The sequence below is a fragment of the Aythya ferina genome (genome assembly GCF_964211825.1).
Source record: "Aythya ferina genome assembly, chromosome: 1".
NCBI lineage: Eukaryota > Metazoa > Chordata > Aves > Anseriformes > Anatidae > Aythya > Aythya ferina.
In genome coordinates, this window is record NC_140296.1 from 95,449,225 (window position 1) to 95,474,634 (window position 25,410).

At 40.3% G+C, this 25,410-nt stretch overlaps 2 protein-coding genes across 6 annotated transcripts in view; both read right to left on the reverse strand.

Moving 5' to 3' along the window:
* The window catches only part of MORC3 (MORC family CW-type zinc finger 3), a 29,597-nt gene extending 18,060 nt beyond the window's left edge, over window positions 1-11,537 (reverse strand). Inside the window, exons 1-5 of one of the 2 annotated variants that reach the window (XM_084525501.1) lie at window positions 11,424-11,537; window positions 7,062-7,134; window positions 3,527-3,659; window positions 2,183-2,397; window positions 1,760-1,907 (exon numbers count right to left, since the gene is read on the reverse strand). In XM_084525501.1, coding sequence (XP_084381627.1) covers window positions 1,760-1,907; window positions 2,183-2,397; window positions 3,527-3,659; window positions 7,062-7,134; window positions 11,424-11,462 — 608 coding nt within the window. In that variant the 5' untranslated portion in view covers window positions 11,463-11,537. Of the gene's footprint in view, window positions 1-1,759; window positions 1,908-2,182; window positions 2,398-3,526; window positions 3,660-7,061; window positions 7,135-9,884; window positions 10,044-11,423 lie in introns of those variants that run through there. The other variant, XM_084525500.1, reaches the window with a different exon arrangement.
* A 2,777-nt stretch (window positions 11,538-14,314) lies between these two features.
* DOP1B (DOP1 leucine zipper like protein B) overlaps window positions 14,315-25,410 on the reverse strand; it is a 49,894-nt gene continuing 38,798 nt past the window's right edge. For all 4 annotated transcript variants that reach the window (XM_084504216.1, XM_084504218.1, XM_084504217.1 and 1 more), the window contains 11 exons: window positions 24,545-24,686; window positions 24,056-24,138; window positions 23,708-23,817; window positions 22,077-22,223; window positions 21,599-21,660; window positions 20,554-20,682; window positions 19,934-20,070; window positions 19,530-19,585; window positions 18,891-19,040; window positions 18,283-18,412; window positions 14,315-17,556 (listed from right to left, as the gene is read on the reverse strand). In XM_084504216.1, the coding sequence (XP_084360342.1) occupies window positions 17,296-17,556; window positions 18,283-18,412; window positions 18,891-19,040; window positions 19,530-19,585; window positions 19,934-20,070; window positions 20,554-20,682; window positions 21,599-21,660; window positions 22,077-22,223; window positions 23,708-23,817; window positions 24,056-24,138; window positions 24,545-24,686 (1,407 nt within the window). In that variant the 3' untranslated portion in view covers window positions 14,315-17,295. The remainder of the gene's footprint in view (window positions 17,557-18,282; window positions 18,413-18,890; window positions 19,041-19,529; window positions 19,586-19,933; window positions 20,071-20,553; window positions 20,683-21,598; window positions 21,661-22,076; window positions 22,224-23,707; window positions 23,818-24,055; window positions 24,139-24,544; window positions 24,687-25,410) is intronic.

The following is a 25,410-nucleotide window of genomic DNA, read 5'->3' on the forward strand; positions in this document are numbered from 1 at the left end:
AAACAGAATTCCTTTAATGTTTTTCTTCACAGACCCGTTAAAATTCACAAATTCACCAGCTCCTTTTTGAAACCCCAGGAATACGAGAGCAGAGACAACAAATGAAACTTTCCTAAGTTCTAATTGTATTCTAAACAGTTCTAATTGTATTCTAAACAGGTTGCGCTTCATTAATAAAAGTAGCCAGTATAAACTGTAAATAATGGATGAGCCAAGATGCATGCATTCTTTCTAAATGAAAGAGTTCTTAACACTGAAAATTGCCTTCCTAAGGTTTTTATTGCTGTAGAAGTGACACACTACAACTTTCTAACTCAGTAATACTTCATTGTGATTTCTTATTGCAGGGCTCAACAGATGGTTTCTTTTATTTAGTTGCAACTGACAGAAGTTTTGCATAACTCTGATATATTGTAGTTTGAAAAATACTCCAGCAATAAAGTATTAATATTGAAACAGCTCTGTTGGGTTTTTGAAAGTAGATTTAGTTGCAGCATATTACAAACAACAAGAAAAAAAGTCCTCAAGTGTTTTCTTCCACAACTTCCAATGAAGACTCAAATTCAGAGCATGAAAGTTACCCTGCATAGTTAGCTGACTTTCTTTCTTGAACAAAATAAAATACAAAAAGTGATGCACATTCCTAAAAGTCCTCATTCTTAAAAATAAATGGAAGTTTATCTGGATAACACAACTTAGTTTTTGAACTGTAAAAGAGAGAAAATTTTTCTTATGAAGTACATGGCAAGGAGAAACGATTGAAATTAGTAATACCTGACTGTTACCTTCAGCTTTCTTGCATTAAAATGTACTATGCTAAAAGTGCTTTAAGGTCCCTAAAACACAGAAGTAGTTAATGAAATAAGAAAAAAAAAAGCCTTTCATCTGCTATAATTTACTGTCCTATAACATTTTATCTGTAGTTATCCCACTCTGGGTTTCCTCCCTACACTTTTTTTTTTTTTTTTATGACGGTGGAGAATAAACTGAAAAACAAGCTGTTTTCCTGCCAAATCTACTGAACCATGAAACAGCTCAAAATTGCTTCTGATGGATACCTCGTTATTTTAGGTATTTAAAACTCCAGTAAGCTGAACACTTAAGAACACAGTACAAGGAAGTACACTCCCAACCAATTATCTCTATCACTGTTAAAGGAGTGATAAAGCTTTTCCAGACAGACCATCAAACAGGTTCCCTGCTAGTAAGACAGCAGCAACCATGCAAGAAAGAGAGGAATGGGAAAGATGGGAAATGATGGCATCCAGCTGCCACTGCTACAACAGATTTAAAAAAAGCAGTAAGCCCAAGCTAGAAAAGGTTGGAAATCCATACTGCTGCAAACAATCCCACATACTTAAGTAGATGAAAATAAATAACTACTTACTTGGAATTCTGTTTACATTACAACAAACAGTAAATAAGTTTAGGAAGGTCTAAATCTTGCCACATCAGTTTGAGATACTACATTTATAATTCATCTATTTCAGTTTTTCTTCTGGCAAAATTAACGGTATTTTATCAAAGGGAAATATGAAGTACTTTACATTCTCCTTCCTCCTTTGCTATTTGAGATTAGCAACAGTTCTCATGCAACACTACCACCCTCCAGATACATGAGTTTGAGTCTGGTTTCCCCAACTGCAGCTAACTCTCCAGTCTTTTGGAGTTACTCTACAAAAAAACAACCCTTGTATATTTGCATACACTGAATAAATAACAAATGAAATGTGAGATAAGAGACTGGACTTCATCTTACCTTCTAAGATTCCAAATTATAATTCTTGTTCCCTTCTTCCCCATGATAGCATCTAGCTCTGCCAGTAATTTCTCCTCAGTAGGAAATAAAGAATGCGATAAGATGGCCTTCAGGCTGTTTTTGGATTCTGTTGGATCACTTATCTGTCGTAAGCATTACGTTAATGAAAATAACTTTGAATTAAAAAGAAAAAAAAACTTTCAAAAGATGAGCAAACTTCGGCAACAGAATCCTCTACTTTTCACGGGCTCTCATTCCACATCTCAGATCTACAACTGTAAAGATTTTAACACATTAGTCTAAATAAATTGTAAGGTGGGTAGAAGGTTCTCTGTAAAGGTAAGGAGATTTCCTTCAATGATGTCATCACCCAAGTTTTGCACATATACACCACTTTTTGCTCATAAGTTATTGAAAGGATATGTTGGTTGTTGAATGTCACTATAGGAACCATGACATGCTCTGCTTTTGTGACCTCAAGGAAAGTCTGAGATAACAGGCCAACACTCATGGTTTCCCCATTCTTGGTGAAGACTATCGCATCTTTTCCCAGGCGCATGGACCCCGATTTAAACCCATTTCCATACAGTCCCACTGGAACACGGCCATTCATAACAGATTTCTCACTGAAGCCAAAGCTGAAATGTAAAAACACATTGAAAGAGTGTAAAAAGCTCCCCAGCACTTGAAAACCCAAAAGATGCATTCAAAATGCATTAACTTAGACTTAAACACATTGAGTTCACCTCTTGTTTTAGAGATCAGGTACTGCCATGCAGTTAAACAATGAACAGCTAGCGTAAATCTGGAGAAATACAACCTATATAAAGTTGCTAAAATCACAGTGCAAGAATTCAGAGGTAGATTCACCTTTCAAGTATCGATAAGAAATATCATATGCCTGGAATTATCTGCTTTCACACAGGTTTCTAATAGTTACCCCATGGCTTCACAATAAGTTGTGAGAAAAGCCTCTTTGGGTTGTGGGTTTTTTTCTTCCTTCACTAGCTTAAAAATTGATCTACAAATTTTCCATTGGTAACTTCTCATTGCATTTAAAGTAGAATGCAGTAAAATGCGTAACTGTGTTTGGAGCATGGGATTTCACAAGTAAGTTATTAATTATGATACCTTATAGAAAAAGGAAGTAATTTGAAGTCAAACTTCCTTAAGTTTAAACCTAGAGATTTACTGGAGGCAGAAGAATATATTTTATACTAAAGAAGCTTGAACAGCAACCTCTTTACTAACTGTAGAAACAGGAACTGCAAAAAGAACAGTTCAACTCTTTAGAATATTAAAAGGTAAAATGACAATCCACACCAATTTAACTCCCACTCCCTTAACTTTTCCAGAACACCTTCTATCTTCTATACTCCAAAGGGTTTGAATTGAATATTCCTTTGTCTCTTGTTCACTAATTTAGTCTAAAGCAAGCTTGAAGGGGGAAATGATTCTCCTTAGCTCCACTGAAGGGCACTACAGAGTTTACCTGGCACAACACCTGCACAGAAAATTAAGTGGGAATGTTTATATAAAGGATAAAAGGAAATTAGGAGATAAAATACATCTCCAAAGCCGCATGAAAGCTATGCTAGCACCTGTCTCTTCTAGAACCTCATTTGGATAATCACTCACCTTCAGAAGTGCTTAATTTAAAAACGAGCTTAGTAGATTACATGTCATAGGAAGGAATGAACTGAGCAATAACACAACTAGAAATTGGAATCTTTACAAGAAAAGAAATTGCAAAAGAGGGTTATCTACCTTAGCATTTTGTGCAGCTTCTCTGTGTTCATACCATTTCCATTATCAGTGAATGTCAAGCATATATTGTCATTTATCACTGTTTTGTCTATCCATATCTGCTTAGCGCTCACATCTGGATCATAAGCATTATCTGAAGATGGCAAAAAAAAAAAAAGAAAATAAGAACAGAATACTAAAAAAAAAAACAACACAAGAATTTAACACTTTAAAATATGTTTACAGTTAAAGTGCTTAATTCCAGTGAAGATGTCAGGTAGCAACTCTTCCGAAGTTATTTAAACGCTTATGTGGCATGCAACAGTGTTGCATCTGGTAGGTATTCCCCCACAAAAAATCCACCAAATGCTTGTCTTGCAACACTGGCAAACAGTTACAAGGAATTGCTGTCCCTAACTTTATTATTATGCTGTGCTCACAAAAACTTTTATTTGGTGAATATGGCATCATGGGCTCTCAGTTCTGCATTTGTGCAGATCCTAACAGAGCTCTAAGATTGTAGCAACTTTTCAGTTCTGCGGTTAGGTACGTAATAGTTGCAGAAGTCACGTGCTGGCACAGAGATGTCTTTCTCAGAAAAGTCACTGAATAGTAGCCAAGTTTTACACAGAAGCAAATATATATTTTTTTAATTATTATTATTAGAAGCTTTTAAATAAGTAAATGCGCTAAAAATAAAGTCTCCTAAAGTATTAACCTCTTTATAGTTGACAACATTAGATCAAAACATTACAATGAAACAGCTGCATCAAAAGTTTGCAAACCATGCCTGAAAACAAGACAAAGTTCTCCACCTATTCCAGACAACTGTACTATACAGTTAAAAACTTAGTCTGAGACAAGTGGTTGAAACAGAATGAAATGAGTGGTTGAAATTGAAAACAAAACCCAGACAAGTTTCTAGTTTTGTTTCCTGTTTCCCAAGCAGCTGTTGCAACATTCACTTTTCTCCAATCCACCCAAACATCTCCTCTGACTGACTTCTAGGAGGACAGGTTACTGCGTGAAATGCAGACAACAGCTCATCACTAATATACCTGGCAGCAAAAATATCTTACCTGCAGTAGGCTTTTTAATTGGGAAATAAGCTTTGAAGTCCTATCACAACTTCAGATAATCAACTTCGAGACATTAAAAAAAGCAAACAAAAACCTGAAGCCAACACCTTCCCCCCCATCTCAGATAGTTCTGTGAAAGCTAAAATTTTGACTCCACAGGTGCAGGAAATTAGGTGAAAAAAATTACTGCTGCTCTACTACCACACAGATTCTTTATCAGCAGAGTTGACAGTCACAAATATATATCCTGCTACCACAGGTTTTTCAGATCTAAGAAGGTGTGACTTTCAGACTTTCACAGAAGAGAAGTATAAAATGCTATACCCCATCCTTCCTACTCACTGGATTTGAAGGAGCCTGCAGCATTTCTACTGCAAGTGCAACTGAAATCATGGTTCCACGGGTATTTCTTGTTTGCAAAGCTGGTTTAAATTTCATCTGCACTAGAAATACTTCCTAGCTTCTCTTCCCACCATCTCTGTGGTGCTCATGAAATTTGGAGGCTGGGGGAGCTGTGATGTGATGGCACAGTAGGAAGCAGTGTCCCTGCCTCCCTGTCTGTTCTGCAGGTTCAACAGAGGGGCAAAACCCAACAGCTCAAGCCAACCCTACAACCTATAAAAGGAATTACAGCTTAATCTCAGGCCTCTGTAAAGTTATTTATTACTATTACTACTGCTTGATATTTGGCTTATAGTATAGCCTCACATAGCATGAGGAAGACAGATTACAAAATCAACTAACCAGAAGCCTTTATACCCAGCATGTTGCTACTAGGCTTCTGAACCTTTTTTTACAGCAAAACATATGACAAGAGAGGCAAAGGAAGGAAGAAGGCAGCTCACAAGCCTTGCACAGCACAGATGTGTTAATTCCAGCCAGGTGTGGCATAAGACAGATGAAATGACTGAACATGTCAGTCATGACTTCCCACCAAAACAGCTAGTCCTGAGCACAGTCATGTGGTTCTTGTTTCCTTGTGACAACTCTCTCCTTATCTAGCAGAAAATTTCTTTTTTTTTTGCCAGGTTACATTTCTTCTGGCTTAAGAACTGACAGAACTAGAGCATAGGAAGCTAAAGAATGTGACCAGAAGAGGTGCTCCTTTTGACAAAAGCAAACTGCTTGATAAGCTGAGCAAATCTTTCCATACCACGCCTTTATTTCGAGGAACCAGTTAGAAAAAGTAAGCTAATCATTCCCCAACTCAGGAAACATGCAACTCTGAGAATATCCAGTTAGTGGCTATTCAAAATAAAAAGCAAGACAATAAATAGGAGCTAATAAATTAAACACACTCAAACCCCAACAAACAGCAGATGATAGAGACAATTACAAACACCAGGATTCTTAGGACATCAGTGGACCAACCATTCAAAGGAACCACTCAAGTGTAACCCTGAAGATGTTCAACCAGAAAACTTGTAATCCAAAAGAATAAAATAAAGATGTTTGAGGAATACTGTGTCCATGTGCAGAAATTACTGGTGGATATTTTGAGGAAACACTGAAGTGAAGGTAAGGGAAAGGTCCTAATGGATGGAAAAAACACACAGGGTAATGGAAGCGATGGAAGAGTGGGAATAACACAGGCTGACTGCGTGAAAGCTGTTCAGTACACTTCTGGGGTTGGAACCTTTGCCACTCTGTTGTACGTTCTCACTAAACTTTATTTCTATTTCCTACATGAGTGTGCTCTCTAATCTGAATGTGTGCCTGTACGCGTTTGTTCTGCTAGCCAACCTGAAGATGCACAAGTCAACAAGCTGGAAGAAACCAGAAACTGCAGAGATCCAAGGTCTAAGCCAGAGACTGGTAAAAAGCCAGTCTGGTAAAAAGTCTGGACACAGTAACTGGAAGGACTCCAGGTCTTAGCAAAATACCCAGACACGTGGGTAAATATGAGAGTTAAGTGACCAAGAATAATGCGCATGTGCCACTAACAACATTTAAATGTGGTTAACCATCAAACAGGAACAGAACGAGGCCATTTGGTCTGTTCACATTTTGTGTTTATGTGGGTTCTTGCAAAGCCATCGTCCTTCAGTCTGTGCTAAACTGCCTGTCGCCAGCTGTGTCTGTACAGTACATAAGTGTGCAGGCACATCCTTGGAATTTGTGCTCAGTCATACTGCTGGCTGAGACTGGGAACAGCGAAGAGCACTAGGCCTGCATTTGGTGGACTAGAAGAGAAAGGATTCTCTTGGCCCCACTGTCCTCTGCATTTGGCAAGCTTCAATAAACTCAGTAAGAAGAAAATACCAACTCCTAGAAGGCCCCCGCAACAGATGTCAGATAGTACACATGCTGTCGAGAAAGAATGAAGTCAATCTGTCTGACTGTACCCAAACAAGATTTCAGTAAGATTCTGAATGATAACAACAGGGTTTCCTTACCTGAAGGGAAGAAAAAAAAGTTTTACAACAAGAAGAAGAGGTACTACAATCAAGTACTCGGGCAACTACTGATCCACATACCTATAAGTTCCGCAACTGCACTGAAAGGCCAGGTGTGACTGGTGGAGTTGGTATGCAAGAACTTTGGACAAAGCTGAAATAAAACAGAAACAATGGCATTAGTTTGTGTACTTCAAACAAGAAGTTACAAAAAATATCAAAGCCTTAGTCCAAAACTAGCAAGAGAAACACAAGCACTCAAATATTAAAAATGTAAACCTTAAACCACAAGTATGGATCTGGGAAAGGGAACAGCACCCCACACCCTCAGTGACTTGCTATCTCATTGCTCCTTTTGCCTTTGTTGATCAAAATCACCTGTTAATGGGACCCATCAGGCTCTCTCACCTAGCAGTTTATACTGTTGGCAATTCAAGCTCAGACATTTTAGATGCTTATGGTCAGATGCTACCACAGGAATGCAGCCACTACTTGGATTAGATGACAACACGCAAAATAAATACACTTGTTTGTGGGACACATCTTGCAGATGTCAGTGACAAAGTATTCTCAAGTAATTCACGAGAGCCTGCGTTTGCACGCATTCACCTAGATCAAAAAACACGAAAACCAGAAGTAGATATCCATACAACTTCAGGATTTGTCAATGCAATGTTTGGGGAAAGTATAACTGCTGAAAGTGACAGCTGTACTTGCATTACCACTTAGAATATCTGTAATTATACTTTTACAAGGCCTTTAGCACAAACCCGGTGCATACACATGTATATGTTTAATCCTTTACTGGCACAATTATGTTCATAAAAATCAGTACCTATGAATACACAACACTGGAAAAAGCCCTCGTATGGTGCAGCTGCATCAGAAAATACAATCCACATTTTAAAATATTTTCTGATTTTATATATAAAGTACACCCATATCCTCACTTAATACATTTTACAGAACTACTACACCGACAATCACTTTCGTATAATTAGTAAGGTCAAAATAAAAGCAAGCAACCACTTCAAGTCTCCAAGTCCACTTATCAGAGAAAAGAATAATGCTAAGAGCAAGTTCCAGAGCAGCGAGCCAAGTGCCGCGGTGGGAGCGCAGCAGCAGCCCTGGTTCGGATCAACATAAATTGCCAAGAAATCTCACCTTGATTCAAAGGTCACAAAGAGCGCAGAGCACGCTTTCAGACTGCAGCTTAACCCCTGTATTTCTGCACCGAGCTAGGCTGCACATATGAGTGGGCTCTACATTCTTCAGTGTCATCTGTGTTTTAAAATCCCACTTCTATAAACTCCAGTAAACTGAACCAGCCCCAGTCACTGCGCTCCTTTCAAGTTCACACCAGATGCTTACAAACAATTCAGAATCTATCGAGATGACATCGAGCCAAGTACTGGGAGCCTCACGTGTACCATGGCACATGCTCCAGCAGACCTTTCAGTTTCGTTCTGTACCACATCATGGGTCAGCAGATCTAAGGATCTGTTCTCTTCACTTCAACCTTTCACAGTGCTGGCAGCATTTGTTCCTTTCCTTTCTAAAATTATGATGATGATGATAACCAAAATACACCAGGGACAACTGGATTCCACCCACTCCCCCTCAAACCCCAAATTCCTCCTTGTCAAAACATGATACTAACACAAAACAAACAAAAAAAAATCAAACAAAACCACCCCCACACAGGTACACATTCAAATATTTAGCATCTGCTCAGCTCACTGCTGAAGTATTGCTTTGCTGCTAGCCAGCGAGAGACTCCTGTCATGCAGAAGGCAGACCGGGACCCCACAGTAACCGCTGGCACTGTAACCTCAGCAATATGGACTTGGAAAAAAGCCCTGACTGTAGTTTAAAAAGGTGTGAATTCAAAGTTGTGGCCCTCCCCGGTCAAGTAATGCTGATGAAAGAAGGCGCATCGGCACCACTAAAACTGACCCTTACAGCCAAATGTCCTTTTTTCCACAGAGCAAAGTGGATGTGTGCCCAGCAAAAAATTCTCTTCAGGCAGTGAGTGCCTGAGTAATAGAGAGCTTCTCCATCCTTCACTTCACTGCTGCGTACCGGCGGCTGACGTTGAGAAGAATAGCATCATAAGGAAACCCCATCTCTTATAAACAAACACATGCCGATCTCCTGGGACACTGCTTCATTTGATAAGGCTTTGAAAAAGGCTGAGATGTGATACACGATGGTGGGAATGTGAACAGTTACGGGAAACTAGAAGACACGGATGTGGCCATGGGAACCATCAGAAACCAGCTCTTGGCTCTAAAGCTCCGCCAGCAAAAGGCGGGCGTCCCTCAGGGTAGTTAGTGGGAACATCTGCCTCCCAGCAGACAGCACCGCTTGCTAATGCAGGGCTGCAAAACACCAACACACGATGAAAACAGCTTTAAAAAAAATGGAGACAAGCACCGTAAGGCCATTAGCTCCCTAGCTTGCCTCAGAGCACATCCAGCTGGCTGCCAGCACAACCAAGGGAGAGCTCAGCGGGAATTACTGGAGCCCGTTTTGTCCCCAACACTTCATTTCATCAAATCGCTACTTTAATTAGCTTTGTGAATAATCGCATTTCCAACGAATACAGTCAGAAAGTTACTCCCCAGGTGAACACTCACTTTGGGCTATTTTAGTATGACTGCAGCTGAGGTGATCCAGCTGCGCTGAGCACTGGGCCCAATAGATTTTGTTAGCAAGTGGGTTTTGGTTGGCTGCTTCATTTTTTATCCTGAAAGCAAGTGCAGCAAAATCCCTCCAGAACATAGAGCTAAACCTCCACCTTCTTCACACTGAACGTACAGTTCACGTTATAAAAAGACTCAGCTGCACTAAGGAGTCCCCTGCATTTACGATGAGCAAATATTAAAGAACAAGGCAGCTTACCTTTGAAAATGACAGGCAGCTTTGGGAATTTTGGTACTCCAAGAAAAATGCAACTATCCCATCTCTTAAAGAGTGTAAGTCATGCACAAATAATGTAACTACTGAACTGACTTGTATTTTAGAAGAACTTCGCAACTTTGGGGGGAACAGCCCCACTACCATCCTCTTCCTCCCACTGTTCTTCCATCTAGTTGCTTCCTTCTTTCCTGCTACATGCCTTCCTCCTCCCTGCCAGTTATGCTAGCACGGTTGCATGATAACATAGCGAACCACATCATGGCACTGCTCCAAATTAAAACTAATTTTTTAAATCTTATTTTTAATCTGGATCACTTCCTGATCTGTCTCATCGCGCAACTGAGAAAAAAAAACACGTTACCAGAGCAACAGCAAGAGATAAATGCCAGGGTGGGAATGCGCACCCAGGCCTGCCCGCACTACCTGTGCGGTTCATGCACGCTTCTGAAACCAATGAAAATGTTTTCGTGAAACCCAACGTATTTCTAAAGCACAGCTGCTGACAGAAGAGGTGGTGACTGTCAGTTTTGTGTCATTTTTTGCTGGGAAACAGTGCCCAACTGTATAAAAGGCTCTGTTAGGAACAAGCAAACCAGGAACGGTATCAGCTGCTTCATTTCTTTACTGAAAACTTAAGGAGAAATCACAGCTTTGACTGAAGACACACTGAATGTACGTTTAAAGTAATGACTACTGACAAAAAATAAGCAGAACCCTAAATATAACTCTGAAAGTTAATTATTGCACCAATTCTAGGGGAGATTATGCAGAAATCTGCCAAAGTGAGATCAGTTTTAAACTGCAGCCTGGCCTGTATCACGTAGTTTTTGCAAGTACAGCTATTAATGCTGGTGCATTTTTCCCCTCCTGTAAGAAAGCTACCGAAACCACGGGACACCTCACGTTTCTCTTTTCCCAAAGCAGGAGAAGCCGAAGAGCTGGGCGAGCCCTTCCCTGCCCGAAGGCACCAGGCAGGCGGTGCAGTCCAAAACCCTGGCGACAACTCGAGGGCCAAACCGAAAGCGCGGCTGCAGGCAGGTGACATTTGCGGACAACCTCTGCCCAGCGCGGGGCAGCCACCGCCGGCTGCTGGCCCTGAGGGGACCCCCGGCTCACACCCCCAGCCCCAGCGCACGACCCCAGCCCAGATTCGCGGCCACGGCCCCGAACTGCCGCGGACCGGCGATGTTTACAATCCCCAGGGCAGCTCACAACACTCACAACACCCACCCCGAAAGCCACAAGCGCCCCGTTTCGCCCCGAGGCGCTGAGGAGCCTCGCCCCGGCCCCCCTCCTCACAGGGCCCCGGCCCCCGCCGCCATCTCCTGGCCCCGGCCCCGGTGGGGAGGGGGGGGGGGGGGGGGGCGCTTCTCTCGGCCTCCCCTCTCCCGTTCCCTTCCTCCCCTCCTCCGCCGCCCTCCCTCAGTGCTCCCCGGTTCCCCCCGGTTCCCCTCAGCCCCCCCCGGGCCGTGCAGAGCCGCTCGGAGGCGATCCGGAGCCCCCCGCCCGGGCGCCGCTCACCGCGCTGAGGCGGATGCCGCCCTGCGTCTTCGCCGCCATCTTGGGGGCCGCAGCCAGCGCCGGGCCGGGAGCGCGGGGGGGGGGGAGGCGGCGGGGAGCGCCCAGCGCGCGCACTTCCGGCGGCTCCGAGCCCAGCCGCTCCCGGGCAGGGGCGGCCGTTGGGCCCCGCCCCGCGCCCCGCCTGAGGCACGGGGCAGGGCGGGGGCTCCTTCGCTTTTTTTTTTTTTTTTTTTCCGTTTTTACTTGTTTTTCCTCCCTGTTTTGGGGCAGAGCTGCCCCAAACGTTTCGTGCCCTCTTTTCCCGACCAGCCCCAGCCGCCCCTGCCTGTGTGAAATGCCCGTTTCTGACACTGCCGCCCTTTTTCCTCCGAGTAAAAACAGCTAACTTCGTGAGGCTTTTCTGGCCCTAATAGTTAAAAAAACACACGCCCACATGACCTAAAGACCCCTCCGAGTCAGCAAAATGTTACTAATAAAGGTGTGATTTATAGTAAAAGAAAGATGCTGCCTGAAGCTTCCTTATCTATCAGATCCCCCTAAGTCTGGTAACCCAGGTGTTGCCTCTCCTTGGGGTGTTTTGCTGTGCTCCTTATCTACAGCCTAGGAAGGAACAAGTCCTAGAAAACCCCAAAGGTAAAGACTGCAAGTGCAGAGTTCATAGCAGCAGAGGCTGCTGCTCCACACTCTCTCCTGCAGCTGTAGCATCGCATCGCATCTGTTCCGACCCGATCAGAAGTGTAATTCTGGTTAGCTGGTGAGCACACCCTCTAAAGGCATAATTGGGATGGGGTAATAGAGTTGTGACCTGCAACTGTTTGCTTTTGCCCAGCAGAACAAGCTCAGCTGCAAGCCCCAGCATGCACGATAAGGACCAAAAGTTTGATCAGATGGCTTTGATTGCCCTTGCTCACCGCAGCTGGTCTGTCAGATACACTTGCATAACAAAGATTGCACAGCTCCCTTCCCCCTTTTCCACTGGGTCGGGCCTGTGTTTGTCAAAGACAGCACTGAGGTCAAATTCCAGTGCCTTTATTTATGAAATAAGTCAGACAATTAAGAAAGACACTCAGCACGAGCCTCCCTGATTGAAGGTATAGCACCACCTGTATTCTATCAAGTGGCACACAGGTAACATCTGCAAAATGCAAGAGGACTAGAGGCCAGAATTCATACTTCACCTACTATTTACCCACAGAAAATTCCTCAGGTGTTTTATCAACATTACTCTGTTTCAGCTATTTGCAGGTATTTTGAGCAGGACATTGCTACTTACCTTGAGTCCAGACTACTAATTTTCTTCCTGGAGAACTTTAAATAACCGATTGTTTTACATGCTTTTATAGATGGGAAGCTCCCCGGTGGCTATTGTAATCAAGCTGGGTGTTGCTCTCCAGCTCCCTTTGTCATCCTCCCAGGTTTTCATTCCATAATCTCAAATTTCTGCTGTTAGAAAGGTGCTATTATTGTGGTTGGAGAGAAAAACAAACACCCACCCACAGATATAGGTACACATCACAGGAGAAAAGGTTCAAAATAAAAGCCTGAGATACAGCAATTCATGGTGACTGAAACCTGACAGGCCACTCACCCTTAGCTGAGGAAAAGCCTTCAGAAGACCTTGAAATGCTTTCCCCTGCTTTCTCCAACAAAAGCCTATAATTCATGATTATTTTTTTTTAATTTTTGAGGTGGGGCCTAGCAAGCCTTCCCATAAACATAAAGGAGATTACTGGCAGCCTGGGGGTTGCAGTGAAAGCCCCTGCTCTGGGAGTTATCGTGGAAAACATACCTCAGGCTCCTCTACCTGGAAGTGCTGTCAGTTTCGAACAACCATTTTTTGCCATCAGCCTGCTCCTGCCTTGTTTGCAGGAGCAGAACCAAGAGACCTGGTCTGCTGGGCAGTCACGGCTGCCATTAGCTCCTGCTGAATTTTTGGAAACCAAGCATTGGAAGACAGCTATCGCTTAATAAGTGGATAAGCTGCCCTGGGATAGTAATTGCAAAAGATGGAGGTGTGCCAAACCTAAATGACCAGCCCTGCTGATTTTTATTTGATTAAGCAGGTACTTAGGAGGCATTCAGTGCCTCAGTATTACTAAATCAGTTTACACTACAGCCTTCCTCAGCAAACATGCAACATACACTGGGTATTTAGAAAATCATTGCAGTAACTGAACATTAGTAGCTTTTCAGGTGCAAGATACATTGCTCTACCTTATGAAAGGTATGCAAAGACTCAGGAGAAAGTGAAATCTGAAAAGCAGCTTATACATCAAAGTCTTTGAAACCATACTTCTCTAGCCTTAGACCTTCTCAAGCTCATTTGTACAGAAGAGTTCTCTTCCTTTCAAATGAAGAGACAGTACCTTCAGGGCATTTAACCTGGACATACGAACACACAGAGCCTGAAACTCTGAAATCCGTGGTGCACAGAGAACAAATGCACTCTGCAGCAGCAGCCCCTGACTCCCTGGGGAGAGGCACTTCCTCCGAACAGGCAGTCAGTGCCTGTCAGCCGCTTGGTCAGCAATCCTCTGATTCTGCAGCAGCAACTTCCTTCATCTGCTAGCTCCACTTGCTTCTTCAAGGTGCAGAAATCCTGGAAACTTGTTCCAGCAGCACAGGACTGGGATCCCAGGGTGGAAAGTTCAGGAGTGTGAATGATGGGGACATCAGAGGGGCTTGTGATGAGAAGACTCGGGAGGTGGTGGTACAGTCCTTCCCTGAGGGGATGTGCATGGGCCAGCCCAGAGACACAGCTGTAGGGATCCAGACTAAGCCAACACGCACTGAGAGCGAATTCGAGAGCTTTTACAGAGTCAGAAAAAAAATAAAGATGGTCTGTGAGCAGTAAAGGTAGTCTTAAAATGAGGACTGCATTTGAAGAGGTATTTCAAAATAACATTTAATATTATTAGAAGAATTACATTCAAATGTAGTACTGAACACACTTAACCATTATTCAATGCTCTGTATTTAAAGGTCTGCTATTCTTTGGCAGTTATCTTGGCTGCACCAACTGTATTTTTCTTCCCTTCAGGAAAAGGAAACTCTTGTGAATATTTAAATACTTCTCCCCTCTATGTATCATGCACTGCTCTATGCTAACCCAAAGCTGAAGTATCCAAGAGGGAAAGCTAAGCTTAGTTATTCTGAAAACAAGCAAAAACTACACAACACAGAAGAGGCATTTCCTCTCCAACTCTTGGTACTGAGTTTGAGGCTAAAGTTTTTCAGATGTATCCATGGTCAACTCAGACAGCTGTGGTGGTGGTACCAGTTTTAGAGTAGTACAACCTCCTCCTTGCTGTGGATTTAACAGACGTAGTATTAAAATTAAAACGGCTACAGACAGACCCATGTAGAAGAGGAATAAAGTTACACTGTTAGAGATAACTTTAACTGCAAGCTTCTGCCACCCAAGTAGGACTGTTTTAGTTAGAGCCCTTTCCTCCTTGCCCACACACAAGATCAGCTTATTTAGTAAGTTTTAAAAGTCTTTTTCCTCTGATGAATTAGATTCTGCTTCAGTGAAATGCTTCTGCAAGCCAAATATCTGAGGCCATTTAAAGCAGCGATCTCCAGAACCACAGAACAAAGGCAAAAATACGCACAGAAGGCAAGAGAGAAGAAGCAGGTGGTATTTTTGTAGAAGGTAACATCATCTTAGAAGTCAGGGAGTTCTACACTCCTAGGTCACAGATTCTAGTTTTAATGCTCACCACCACAGCCTGGGCGGCAGGGCAGAGGAGTAACTGATGTTTGATCCCCTGCACGTCCCAAGTACAGGCAGCCAGAATGGGACATTCCCTTTCAAAGGGAAAGATGACAAAACCCTCCAAGTTACTGCTTCACCACCTTTAGTTAGCGAGGAAACTAAGTGAAGACACAGGTTTATAGCTTACAGGAGAACACAAAGCAAAAGGTTCAGCGGCAAAAAGTTGTCTTAGATTTTTAACAGCAGATTTGGCAGCAGATCATCAGAATTTTAAAAGAACTCCCTAAGTATGGAATGCAACCAACAGAAAGATGAAAGTAAAACTACCAAGTCATCCTGAGTATCAGCAATATTCTTTTTTAAAAAAATCACTATATTTATGAAAGTAATGAACAAAATTTAAAAAATATCTGCTCCAACTTTCAAGTGATACTTAAAAACATTTTTTGCACTTGTGCTTATTCCAACAGCATTAGACTGTTAATAAATTACATGAAAACAAGTAATTCACATTCCTAGTCTACTGACTACACAATATTACACTCATCCATTACTTTCCTTACTGTAAAAATTCACAGAAACTAAGTTTAGCATAAGCCTGTTACAATGTTACCTTCATACAGCATTACAGTATTATCACAGTAAAGCACGTTCAGCATTTCATAGTTTTAGTTTATAATCCAAAGATGGACTCATACTTCTGTGGGTAAAAAACACTGCAGAACAACATTCCATCTTTCTCGTGTGAGTTTTGCAAAAATCCCTGACCTCATGACCCAGTGACATTAACACATTCATTTGGCATGTCCCTTTTTTTTTTTTTTTAATAATAAAAAAAATAAAACAATAATGATGAAGTCCAACACCAAGTACATTTACCTCAGTTGTTCCAAATAAAACAAGAAGCACGTACCAGTCTGCAGGCATATCTAACAAACCCATTTCTCTAGAAACAAAGGTGTTTAAATAAAAGAGCAGACAAAGCTTTTCACCACAAAAACTATGACAAACTTCCCTCTTAGACAAATCAGCATTGCAAATTCAGTCAGAAAAGCCACTAAATATGAAAATTCAGTGGAGTTCACCTTCTCACTGTTTGGTGACAGAACTAATCACCCTCTTCCACATCCTGGATGATGGAAGCAGTGCAGCACCAAAAGAAGCTGCAAAGGGAACAATACTGTAGTCATGGCACTGAGAATGACCTCCCTACCTCCGTTAACACCTAGGAACAGCCAAATACACCCGTTTGTATAAAAAGTGTCCTTTAAAAAATGATTTTTCTTTTCACTTTAATTAGGCTGTCAGTCTACAGCAATTTATATTTTTTACAGGATTATCTTCATTTAACTGCATTTCACAAGTCGCAAAGTGATCTTAGACGCTGAAAGAACAAAAGTTCTTTCACTTAAAAACTGAATTAGAATAGTCTTAATAAACAAATAAAAATCAAAAGCCCTCAAAGTAGTGCAAATTATAAAATGTTACTGCATAGGTTTGCCTTTTATGCATGTGTTTGCTTTTTATTTAGGAATCACTAATCCTGAAGAATGCTATTATAATACAAAGCTGAAATTACAAACATGGTAAGCTTGCAGTTACTTGCACAATGCAAAGGCTTATAAAATACACCTGCTTCAAATTTAAATTATTCGTTTAGAAGTTGGTAAGCGTTAGGACAAGTTAAAGAAACGCGTAATAGAAGGGGGCTTTAACATCATGAAATGGCTCTTCTGCAAACTGATTGTATGCTGACATGCAATATTAGTTTTTTCTCAAATTTACTTTCAGAACACAGTTCCAAAAGTAGTTTAACATACTTACTTGAGAAGTTGCTGGATAAATGGTACAGTTGCTACCTTCACCAACTCAAAAATATTCTTCCATTATTTACAATCTTTTTAATCCTTCACATTGAAAACAAGGAAAAGAAAACAGTAACTATGGTAAATTACCACTACACTGCACTTCCTCCTTCCCACCTCCCCAGAAACTGAAGAATCCCGCTTTTTAACACCAACTGGAAAGAAGTACACTGTAGAAAAGCAGGAAGAAATCCCAAATGTAGTTTCAAAACTGGTGAAAAGAAGAATTGCAATTTGTTTTTGCTTTTTTGCTATTTATCCACCACGAGCGAAGTGTCTGACATGCAGCTTAACTTTCCATGTTTTCAACGAAGTCACATTCAACGCTCTCTTCAAGCTGTTGCAAGATCTTTATGCCATTACTGCCAACATAGTCCACAGAGAGAGACGCAGAAGTATGTGAATGCTGGGATTCACTTCCATTCGTTGTAAATGCACAACAGAGAGTCTTGAAGAAGGGCATAAGCTGGGTGATGCTTGATATAGTGCGGAAGGTCAAAAGAGGAAATTTGTGCCTCTTGGAAATTCCCTCATTAGTGTTGTTTTTTTCCTGCAAGTATGCAAACCAAGGTTTACCAACATTTCTGCACTGACACAATGTTCTACTAAATATGGCTTATTTGAAGCCTGTACTATATGCTTGTTTTTATACTGAGAGATCCACAGCCTACAGCTCTATCACAATACAAATTGTATAGATGGTATACTGAGTTATTTTTACGTTCAGGTTTGAGCTGCCTTTAAATGGAAGTCTTACATTTTCAGAATACTGCCAATCTAGACTAGACTTTAGAAGCCCCTATCAAACAGCTGCAGAATACAGAGTTAACTCTAATAAATACCAAGTGATGCCCCTCTTCCTTTTTTCTGTAAATATCAATCCTAATGCTAAATTTTAGGATTAGGATTAATCCTAATCCTAAACATTAATGGTAATTTAAAATGCTATTATGGTAAACATTTTTATTTTTGCCAAAGAACAGCGTGCTGTTTTTATAAATACCAGTCCTGTCTGTCTGAGACAAATTGTTCAAACCCGTGGGCAGATTTAAGGGAACAAGGAAAATTGCCACTCCACACTCAAAAGAAATCTGACATCTTCAAGATCTATTTATGAAAGCAAGCAGATACATTTTTAAAAGCCCCAGGAATATTATTATAATATCTAAAAACCTCTTGCCTAACTTATAAGCTTACCACTTATTTAGAAAAGTACATTAACAGCCTCAAAAGAAAGAAAAAAAAAAAGGACTCAAGTAAAGCATTTTTTCTTTACCCTGTATTTCTTCTTTAGCAGATCCATGATTCTTACTATATGTGGTCTGCATTCTTGATGATTTTCTACAAAATGAGAAGTCACATCAGATGACTCTGTGTCCACCTCTGGGACGAATGCCCATTTGTACCTGAAACAAATGGAATACATTGGTAAGAAAACAGGTAGAACAATTCCATTTGAATCACATGTAGTTTAGCAGAGCACTGGTTTGTTCACAGAATGAGCTGTCATACGTATAATGTTATGCTATTACCAGAGCCAAACTTAATGAACAGGCAAGTTACTATCATGTCAGTACTTAAATGCAACCAGCTCCAAAAAAATCCCAAGCATATGCAAAGGGAAAACAAAGAGCAATCTCTGTTTTTCTCTTCTCTACATTTTTCTGTGTGAGGGAATCTTCAAACGAAGCAAAATCCTCTTACACTGACAAGACCAAAGTGTTTTCCTAAATACCCCAAATTACTTTTATCCTTGCTTCAGTGTTTGCACTTGTAAAAAGAACAAATGAAAAAATTAACTCTAGAAAAAAATATATCTGAAATTACTTTAAAGGACAAGAACAGACATGACTTGCAGACCACTTAAGTAATTAGAAGACTTACATTTGAAACAACTGCATCCTGTCGGGTGGAAATGAAAGTGCTGTGTCCAAAAACTTACAAGCTGATAAGTACAAGGATAGCTCATTCTGATGGATGTCAGGTCCACTGCCATCACCTGAGACTTTATGTTTGCTTATTTTGCTGTTGCTTCTGTGTTAGTTACAATTGAGAAATGCACAATTAAAACACAAATCCAACATTTTTCATTAAGCTAAAGGAAAACATCTACATTTACACAAATGTGCACGTGTACCTATGTGCAACAAAAGCCTTATTTTTTATCTGTATTAATACTGGGATTAATATAAGAAGAGGCTGTAAGCAGAGAACTGGTATCTAAAATATTCAGAAAAAAACGTCAAAATGTTAAAATATCCAAAACACTTACTTGGCATCTCTTCTAGTTTTGTATGCAACTATTAAGTACCATTCTTTGCATCTAGAACTATTTTAGCTGCTGGAAAAAAATCCTAAACTGATTCACTAGTGCCAGAAATACACAACTGCAATTACAAACACCCTGCTGTCTCTTTCCTATCCCTGAGGAAAAATTTTTAAAAAGTAGATACAGAACAAGCACAATTGCTAACAGCTTTAACGAGTTTCACAAGCTTTCATCAGGGAAATGGTAATTCTTACTTTGATGGTTCATCTTCCTCAGTTAAATCTTCTTCCAGTTGTAAGAATGTCTGAATCTTTAAAAAAAATAAATAAGTTATGGGGATGCCAAAATGTTCATACAAATCAATCATTAAAAGATATGCTTCACATAGTAGTGTAAGTAATAAAAGGAATAGCAGGCTCTTGTTTTACTTTCATGACTTGAAACGAGTTAAGTCATGCAAGACACTACATTAGCAAAACAGCAACATCAGTCAAAAATGTATTTCCTAAGGACAAGGTTAATTATTTTCCCAAATCATCAAACTAATGTAGACCTCTGAAAACATTTCCTTTTTCAAACAATGGGTATATCTGAGAAGAAGAAAAAGACAAAATGCAAACAAAGACAAATTAGTTTCAAGTTACTACTTATTTCTTACCAATTCAGTCACCATAATTGGCCACAATGAGGTTAGATGTTGAGGAGAAATCCTTAACAAAAGAACTCTGAAGAAGAGAAACATCTGTGCAGCAACTAGTGAAGTCTGTCCAACCCGGAGGTTCTCAGACAGTCGTTCTGAAACAAACATTCAAAAAGTGAAGAAAAAAAAACAGTATTATTTTATTGAACACACATTGTTCCAGGAAATCAAAAATACAGAAGGTGACAAGATAAAATTTTTGCTTTCAGTTTCAGTCCCTTGCACTCTAGTAACAAGTATGTCATTCAGAAGAAGTCTGAAAACAGAGGGGGTTTTTATATTGGACAAAATTATGTCAAAACTGACATTTGAGGGGAACAATAACCCAAGAGAAGTTGGTAGACTGCCACAAAATAATCCTGTTTCCATTTATATTTGTAGGCCAAAGGCTTTGGGTATGCAGATTCCTGTCTCTCTCTTAATGAGACTGTTTTTGGTAGAATTCAGAGATTCACCGTATTATAAATTTTGTTAAGAACTTTTTATAAAAAACGGAAGTATGACATTCCTTTCTTACACAATTTATATATGTATTACAGCTGAATAAAAAAGGCAGATGAAAAGACCACAAATTTTACCTTGTATTAAGGGAAGATAGAGATGATACTGATCAGTTTCTCCACTGAAGACAGCAAAAGCTTGCCGCTTTAACAACATTGCTTTTTGCTCAATACTTGGGTAGAGTTTTAAGGCGCTGCTCTGCATATCTAGAACATACAAGAATTACTTCTTATCTACCATATAAAAACTTCTTGTGATTTGGGATTAAAATAATTTCAGTGTCCTGAGATACTTTAAAAATATAAACTCTCTTTAGGTCTACAGATTGGAATAATATATTGGTGTTGATCCAGATCCACTCACACTAGTGGGAAAATTACATGAAGAAAACACCGCAGCTCAAATGAGGCTACCCAGTATTTTCAGGCCCTGTCTGTCCTAATATGCATGAAACTCCTTCTCTTTTCAGCCTCTGAAATCCAGAGAGGAGTGCTCTCAAGACGTACTGAGCAGAAACTGAGACAGTAAGTTAAAAAATATATATTATTTAAAATTAACAGTTTTGCATTGTAACCCTTCAACTACTCTCTTAAAAGGTCTGAAAAGGGACAAAAGCTGTTGCTTCTTTCAAAGCTTCAGGCAAATTCAAGGGGTCCTAAGTCACCTCTTCCCCAAGAACTTAATCTGCACTGTCCTCAAGCCTGAATTAGAGATCAAAGCATGTTGCTCAAAGGTTTGCTGCACAGGTGCACTGTATTCCTGCAGCACTATGCAGTACACAGATGCATGCAAAATTAGCCAAAGTCTCCTTGCTTTTCTAACAACTGCTACAGTCATACTTCAAGAACTTAAAATTATGGTCAAATGTGCTTGTAGGAGTTCAATATTAATGTTTGTTGAACAAAACTACTTATGGTATATTTTAAATGTTACCAAAATTCAGAGTCAATATAGCAAACTTAGTCAGTTTAGTTTTTAGCAGAGAATAAAGTTAACAATCAATTATGCAGCTGTAGCACTGTCTGCATTTTATCAGTACATTATTAAAAATACAACTAATAGCTGAAAAGCAAATACATTTCAAATTAATGTAGAAATAAGTCAAAAGTAGCTAGTACTTACTCATCAAGTCTTTAAACATAGTTTTCTCGTGTGTTAGAAGATGATCAATAATGGATCTCCAACTGTGTAAGATATAGAAGGAATTAGACAACCAGAGAAAGCTCTGGTGTTGATTCACCTCAAAACATTTTGTCAAACATTTCATACCAGGAAACAGTTTCCAAAGTGTATTCAGAATGAAGTATCTTACGGATTTTAACACATACTACATTCTAGGTCCTTCTGCTCTATTATATGTGGTTCTCAAATCACTAAGGGGAGTTATCAGAATGAGACACATTTTTTCTTCTGCACAATAAAGAAATTTTAAGTGCTTATAATCCATTTAGTATAGTAAGTTGTTGAGTCCCATTTTTAACGTTACTCAATTCTGTAAGAATGCACTAAAGAGAATTTTCAATACTAGCCCGTAACCCTTTAAGCCTTCCTTTGCAAATCATAGAATAGAGTCTTGGAGCGCTACCGTCTCACGTCTTACTGGTTGCATGAAGTGTCCATTTGGAAAAAAGCTGGATCCATATACAGCTCGAGAACTTCTTTTTTCCAGGCTCGCTTGGTGTAGGCATATCCACTCAATGAACCAAGCAACTGAGAACCAGCACGAAAACTAGGAATGTTGTAGGTACTGGGGGAAGAGAACAATAATAATAAATATCAATCTTTAAAAAGTTAAATTTATGTACTCAGAAAACTAACTGGGATCCCCAGAACTTCTAACCAGATTATCTCAGTAACAGGTAGGCTATGTCTGCATTAGCTCATAACTCAGAGCAGTAGGAGATCAGTTGATCAAAACAGTTTATACAGAAGCTCCTCACTTTTCCAGTGCTCCTTGTCTAGGGAGACGGTTTTGGATTAGACATATCACAGCACTGCCTGTCTCCACTACAGGTGTGGTTCAAAACTTCCCCAAAATTAAGTTTCCAAACTGGTCAATAGGCTCAGTAAGGCACAACAGTGAAGGTGTAATGGGCCCAAGTGTAAACTGGTAGGAGCACGGAGAAGGGACCCTCCATGAACTGATGCTTGTCCTCTGGCACCTTTATTCTGCAGAGGACACATACACCAAAGACCTTCCTGGAAATCTTGGCTACAGCAGCTGCTCTGACCATGGCTAAACTCAGGTTTCAGGTCAGACTGGTGGCACTCAAACTAACAGGAGTACGACTTTTAGTTGAGAAGGGATGCAGTCAAGGCCCTCCAAATGGAGACAAATCACAGCATTCACTTCAAAACTAAACTACTGCTCTAACAAAATTGCTAATGTAAACACAGTCATCAAGCATTACCCTGAATTACGTTTGTCCATTACAGCAAAGAGAATGGTCAAGAAAATCATTCTAAAAGCACAGAGACATAACTCAATGCAAAACCCAGCAATGTCTGCTATTGCTGCATGAGTTTGGTTGGGCAGAGTGTAAACTTACTCAATATACAAGATACGCTCCCAAAAAGGAAGTTTTGTATTACCCTGTTGTGGAGGATGGCTCATCATTCAAATGGCAGAACCACAGAATGGTTTGAGTTGGAAAGGACCTCAAAGACCATCTGGTTCCAACACCCCTGCCACGGGCAGGGACACCTCCCACCACACCAGGTTGCCCAAAGCCCCATCCAGCCTGGCCTTGAGCACCTGCAGGGATGGGGCATCCACAGCTTCTCTGGGCAACCTGTGCCAGTGCCTCACCACCATCATGATAAACTGACTATGCCTCATTCCCTAGATCTTCCATAGTGAGCAGAGAAAGAAGCTCTTCTGGGGTATCATTCAGAACAGCAGTCTCTGAGCACAGTTTTACAGGACTATGGCTCATAAAGGAAGTTTCCCTTCCTTGGTGAAACCTTCACTTGTTAGTGACACTACGGATAATTTTCTAGATCAAAAGATCATGGTACAGGAAGATACAGGAAGGGGACAACATGCTTGCCTGTTCCATACAGCTGGTGACTAAATTAGAAAATTATTTGTATGAGACTTTGTACTTCAGCTCTCCAACTCTTACAGTTCCCCTTGACTATATTAAGCACTCCTGAGAAGAAGAGCAGAAGTCCTACAGTGTGGTCAAAATCAGACGTAATAAAAACCAGATGTGCTGAGAGAGAAGTCACCTGTGGTTGCGTAGATAAGGAAATACATAATATAGTAGACGGGAAATCAATGGCACAGCTTTCTCCTTCTCATCACTCCGGTAAACCATGTCCAAAAGAGAAGCAAGAACCTTAAAAATGAAAATAATGTCTCATTAAACCTACAGTAGGTTTCTCACAAAGGTGAAAAACATGCTATGTTTCAAGATAGGATGTGTGCATATGTGGGATGCCTCATTAAATATTTAAGCTCATTTTTTTTAAGCTCCCATTTAGTTTACCAGAAAAACCTAATGTATTCCTCTGCTCAATAATATCAATAAATAACCATGGATGAGAACAGCAACTGGAACTCTGGATCCTACTTACTTCTGCAAGGAGTGAAAGAGCTTGGACGCTGTATATTGAAGGAGCAGAGGCAGAAACCATTGATGATGGTGCCACTGAAGTATCTGCAAGAGGCAAAATCAATTGTTTAGTTTTGACTTCAGACATGACATGGTTAAATTTTGTGGTTTGCTAATTTTCTTCCCAAACAGAACTGTTCCTTGCATGCTTGTATTACAATGAAATGCTCCTGAGTGTCTTGCCACAATGACATCCTTCATGCCTCGTGCTGTTCTGTCCCATGTACTGCATGCACCTGTGGTAAGTTCTCCTCTCTATTACATACAGTATGTAGGTATTTATTAAACCCACTTATGTTGGCACTGTTAGTGGAGGGCAATAAATATTTTTACTTTCACTTTTCATCTATATTACTTCATTCTCACGCAAACTACACACTGACACATTGTACTCTTTACTGACTTAAGCAGAAGAGAGAAAGCAATTGAAAGTCAGATAAAATCACATTACCATTCGTATCTTCAACGTTGAACTCATCTGGTAAAATCTGAGGCTGAGCTTTCACCTCCAAGTTACGACTCAGCCAACTGGTCTGTTCCAGAGAAGAACCAGCAACAGTCCCTACAGCCTCCAAAAGTTTTTGGGTCACCTCCTATAAAATAACCAGACAATATGATGAAGCCAGACAATCAGATGAAGCCTTCTGTTAGCTGGGCAATCCAGTGAAGTTCTTTTTTACATGGAACTTGTGAGGATGATCAAAAGTAGGCACTTTTATCTCTTAGAAACATAAATACTTTACTGATCTATTTACCAATATGCACTCTCAAGATAAACTACTGCTCACTTCAAATAAAGCAAGGCATGAAAATGGGAAGCAGGAAAAAAAAAATAAGTTAGATTAGCATGGAAGTTTTGGTAATGATTTTCCACGCAAGTCATTACCACTAATACAGTGTCTGTTCAGCATCAGTCCCTACACTCTTTCTGCATTAGATGTCATCCATCAAAGACATGATCTGAATTGTTCAGCCCCTCAGAAATGGTATGCAAATGTCTGTCTTGTTTTGAAACCTGTTAGTTCCTTTTTCTTCCTTTCAAATTTAGAGAGCATTAAGTGAGGCTGAGTTCCATTTTATAGAAATTCATCTGTCCATATTTAATTCTTTATGATATGGGTAAGACAGACATTGCATCAAACTATATTCATAGTCACATTTTAGCACATTTTATTCCAAGTGAAATGAAAAGCTGGTCACTCTAGGGAAACCAAATTCCAAGTATCCAAATGAAAGCAGAGGTCATGTGTGAAGAGGCTAAAAGATAAGATGGCAAAACAGTCTGTTTTATAACGACTGCCATTTTGCTGGTCAGTC